At 48.2% G+C, this 4,930-nt stretch overlaps 1 protein-coding gene across 1 annotated transcript; it reads left to right on the top strand.

Moving 5' to 3' along the window:
* Window positions 1–2,072: 2,072 nt before the first annotated feature.
* Window positions 2,073–3,811, top strand: HIPK4 (homeodomain interacting protein kinase 4; the record flags this gene model as incomplete). The annotated part of the gene is given in 2 exon segments (XM_083876977.1): window positions 2,073–3,519; window positions 3,522–3,811. Coding segments are annotated over 2 exon segments (1,737 nt in total).
* Window positions 3,812–4,930: the final 1,119 nt, after the last annotated feature.

The raw sequence follows: 4,930 nt of genomic DNA, 5'->3' as shown, positions 1-4,930 counted from the left end.
TTCAATGCTAAGAGTGAAAGACAGTTGCTGGGTTCTCATTATAAGTGACTAAATCTGTAATTAACTAACAAAATGTTTTTAAGACCTTTTGCCCTACCACATAACAAAGATAAAGGGAGCCAGGTTGAAGAACAGGATCTGTAGATTATGTTTAACTAGGATCTAAAAAACATTCAGGAAAAATTTAACCAAATAAGTAATGTCTTTGTAAGTAGAGAGGATAAATATTACTTAAAATAAATAAGCAGCCAATCAACAACCAGCCTTCAAGGCTGAGAAGCCATCAAGGATGATAAGGAAATAACACTGGAAAGAACGAGTTTTGTTGTTTGGAAACAAAATAACAGAGACTGGGCACGCACCAATTCAGAAAGTTCAATTAAAGGCCAAATGATGAAGATTATGGAATGATCACCAGACCACAAGAGGGACTGTTCTTACTAAAGGACAGTAGATGGCAGCAAAGCTCGTGAATAGTTAACGCAGGTTTGTCTAACTATTTTATAAAATAGACTTGTTTTATGTTATTGATTTCTTTCTCTGGGTAATGAATATGTAACAGCCTTGTAAATATAAACTGCATTAATTCATCCAGTGGTTGGGAGCACTCAGCCCCAGCCCTGTAAATAAAGAATGCCTGCTTAACAGTGACATTCATTGCTGTTGAGTGAATTTCTTTGTTTCAAGAGCAACTGCTCAGTACTTTCACATACCACCAGCATGTTTGGCTGAGGTGTAAGCAAATTAAACATCTTTAACTCCAGAATCTCAAGTGAATGCAGGAGTATCCAGTATGGGACCAGGTTAATATGGCTGTTGTAAAGCTAACATGTCTGGAATCACAGCTGTACAATTTTGTAGGTTTTGTTGGCATTAAATGACATCCATTTGATCTGTGCCCCTGAGATAGGTGCACACCATTTGTGCACTGCTGGTCTTTGTACAGTTCCCTCTGGCAGAGCACTGCCAGTGTTGGCTAACAGACTGAAAGGTCCTTGGATTTTTACAGGCTGATGCTGTTGAATTTTTCTACTTGTTCAAGAGCTTGGATCAGATGCAATTTTCCCAGTTTGGTTTTTCTTCACTAATGTGTACAAGGGAATTGTTATTATAGAAAATCCAGGAACATGATTTCTCCTGTATCCCAAGGAGAAAACCTAAATGGTATCATCTCAGTGTGAGCTCTTGAGTTCCTTGAAGATATAGTGAACATAAGGAGAGACTTCTCTTCTGCAGGTTCTTTGGAAAACCCAGATTGACCTTGAAATTGAGCAAGATGAGTAGGAGAAAACAAGAAACCTTTCCTACAGATGACATCAGTGGACACAGCCTGTGAAGGTCTGTCAGGGTGTCTACAGAACTGATACAGAATCTGGTCCATGGTAGAGAGAAAGTCTCAGCTGGTTTAGTGTTTCAAATCAAGTCAGTCCTGAGCCTGTGCCATGAAGACAAGGAGGACTTTTCTATATGGTGCATATCAAAGTTTTCTTCACTGTCTCTCACAACATCCTTCTGGAAAACTCAGTGTGAGTTGGATGAGAGGGCAGTGATGGGGACTGAGAACTGGCTGCAGAGCAGAGCCCAGAGGATCATGATCACACGGTCTGGTTGGAAGACTATAATTAATGGTGTCCCCAGGGTTTACTGCTGGGCCCAGTATTATTTAACTGTGTCTGTGTATGGATCATGGAGGACTTGGATGGGTTTTGGTGGATGAGGTAATGATGAGTATGACCAAATGAGGTGGATGGGGTTAGGAGGTTGAAAATGAGTTTTCAGAGGGCTGGGATCTATTTTGGGGTGACCAGGGATGTGTTCATGGGTTTGTGGATGGATTTGGGGAGGGCAGGGCTGGATCTGGGGGGGGCATTGTTGGGTTTCAGGGGGTTCCTCCACCCAGGTTGCTTCTGTTGTGACATTATGTGTTGTCATGGGGATGTTGGAACCCACAGTGTTGTGAGGTTGGCTTGGGTTGGGTTGGGTTGAGTTGGGTTGGGACAGTTGGGTGTCTCCAGTTCCCACTGGGTGCTGACCTGGAGGATCCTGAGCCTCTGGTGAGGAGACAGCCCACCATGGTGACATTAGTGGTAGGTGCTGAGTGCTATGACATAATGGCCATGGTGGGGAAGGGGACCTTTGGACAGGTGATCCAGGGACATTGCAGGAGCACTGGGGACATGGTGGCTATCAAGATCCTGAAGAACTGTGATCACAATGGCCAGATAGTGAAGAATGAGCTGAGGCTGCTGCAGGCCCTGCGGGAGGGGAACACGAAGGACTCTCACATCATCCATTTCCTCGAGTCCTTCAGTGATACGGTCTGGACCTACCTGGTCTTCGAGCTGCTGCAGCAAAACCTCTTTGACTTCCAAAAGCAGAACAACTTCTCACCCCTGCCAGTCCGGCACATCCGCACCATCGCGGCGCAGGTGCTGGTGGCACTGGTCAAGCTGAAGGAGCTCTCCATCATCCATGCTGATCTTAAGCCAGAGAACATCATGCTGGTGGACCATGCACGTTATCCATTCCGCATCAAGCTCGTTGACTTTGGCTCGGCCATCCTCCTCCCTGAGGTCTGCCATGTGCAGGAGCCCTACATTCAAACCCGCTTCTACCGGGCACCCGAGATCTTGCTGGGGCTGCCCTTCTGTGAGAAGGTGGACATCTGGTCCTTGGGCTGTGTGATGGCTGAGCTCCATCTGGGCTGGCCACTCTACCCTGGCAATGATGAGTATGAACAAGTGTGCTACATCTGCTCCACCTTGGGGCTGCCCCGGGCCGAGCTGCTCTGTGCTGCCCAGAAGACACGGTCCTTCTTCCAACGTGTGCCATGTGCCACTGGTACCTGGCAGCTCAAACCACCAGGGAAGGTGAGGGCAAAGCCCATGGAGAGGAAGCAGCATATCTTTTCGTCCCTGGATCAGTTGGCAATGGTGAATGTGTGCCCAATGCCTGACCCTGACCAGGAGGAGCTGGCCAAGCGCTGTGATCTGTACAGGATGGTGGAGCTGCTCAAGAGGATGCTCACTTGGGATTCACACGAGAGAATTACACCCAGTGCTGCCCTTCGTCATCCCTTCATCTCCATGCAGGAGGTGAAGGCCAGCTTTGAGGCCACCCAGTACTACCAGCTCAGTCAGGAAGACTTGAGGGCATCCTGTAAGGATTCCAGCATGGCCAAGTTCTTCCTCAGCACAGAGAAAGGTGCCTTCATCCCTGCCAGCCAGGGAGGCATCCAGAAGGCCACTGCCCAGATGGATGGGCTCAGCCTGGCTGAGCCAGCTGGGGACACTGGTGACAAGCGTCAGCAGGACATCTGTCAAGCCCCCGGCCTCACCCACTGTGGAAGCCAGTACTGTCACCATAACTGGTGTCCCCAGATGGAGCCCACCGACGGCCACTTGTCTGTGCTGGGGTCTCCCAGCAAAATGAAACAGCACAGCCACTGCAGTGGCAGCCCAGCTGTTGGTGGCATCATGGAACAGCCTGGAAGATGCTACAGCTATGCCAAGGTACAGGGAGGGGTTCCTGGGCACAGGCACTCTGGGACAAAGGGTGCTTGGAGTCCCTTACATACTTGGGTTTCCTGGTGCCACATGTCCGCAGGTGCCCGAGGCGCCCAGAAAAAGGAGGCAACACTCACCCCCTCCCCATGCTTTCCCCCCTGTTCCCCACCACAGAGAGCTCTGGTGATGTGGTGCAACCCCAGGCCTCCAGGGATTGGGAGAATGGGCTCCGGAGGCTGGGCTGTGCAGTGCCCAGCATGCTCCTCCTGCCACAGAGCCAGTGGCACTCCCAGCAGCACCACTGAGAGCCCACAGCAACCCTTGCACACACTGCAGCAGCCCAGAGTTTGCAAGAGACCTTCCTCCTCCTCACCCTCCAGCAACCCAACGGCCAAAACCCAGCGCCTGGCTGGTGGAGACCAGGGCTGCAACACAACATACTGTGCCAGATGCTACAGGCTCTGCTTCTCACACTGACCCCAAATAAATAGTTCTGCCAAAAAATGAGCATTTCAAGTGATTATTTGCTGAGGGAGTTTGGTACTGCCAAGACTTGAGGGGTGTCCCAGCTTCTCACCCAGGGCTGGCACAGCACTTGGCAGAGGCTTGGCACTTTCCACCATTGCAGCATGGAGGACCTCACCTCCAGGCTCAACAACAACACAAACCCCAGAAAATTTGTGTTTTCTGGTTTTTCCCCTGTATCAGGGCATTCCACACCCCACAAAAACTTACCTGTAGCTTGTTAACTGGTCAGATAAACAGGACAAGCCGTCTTGTGTGAATTATTTTGGTGCCATGGGGTTAGCATTAGGCCTGGCATCTCCCAGCTGCCAATGAACACCTCACTGTTGAAGTGAAATTTGGCAAGATAAGCTGGATTTCTGACTGACAGACAACTCACTTCACAAACTATAAAAACTACACCAAACTTTCACAAAGCAAAAATCCTCTGCACATTTTTCTGGAAATGTGTGTAGTTTCTCCCCACAACAGGGATGCCTGCTTTGCAATTACTCCTCTGGAGGTTAAGTAAAAGAACTCTGTGTACATTATCATCATCTTGGTTGTTAAGATGATAAGTTATCAGTACTATTTCTTTTGCTAGCTTTAATATAGGTACCTTGATATCATGCACTGTTCTATATAATCTACTAGAAGTTCCTTTAATTTTATACTGAATAGTAAGTAACTTGCATTAAAATCTTTCATGTTATCTCCTGTCCATTTAATTACTAACTCATTTTATAAATAGATCTAATCTGCTATCCTTAGAACTTGTGGGCTAGAGTAATTTCTTAAATTTAAACTGGCAGAGCTTGTCTAAAGCTTTCACTCACCCTATGACATTCCCCAAACTGGAGTGGGGGCAGCCAGATCCAGCACAGCCTGACCCAGTTGTTCCTCAGGTGGTCTGTATTCCT

Source organism: Zosterops lateralis (genome assembly GCF_965231275.1).
Source record: "Zosterops lateralis genome assembly, chromosome: 22".
Lineage (NCBI taxonomy): Eukaryota > Metazoa > Chordata > Aves > Passeriformes > Zosteropidae > Zosterops > Zosterops lateralis.
The sequence above is the reverse complement of the archived record's forward strand: the minus strand, read 5'-3'. Positions and strand labels throughout refer to the sequence as shown.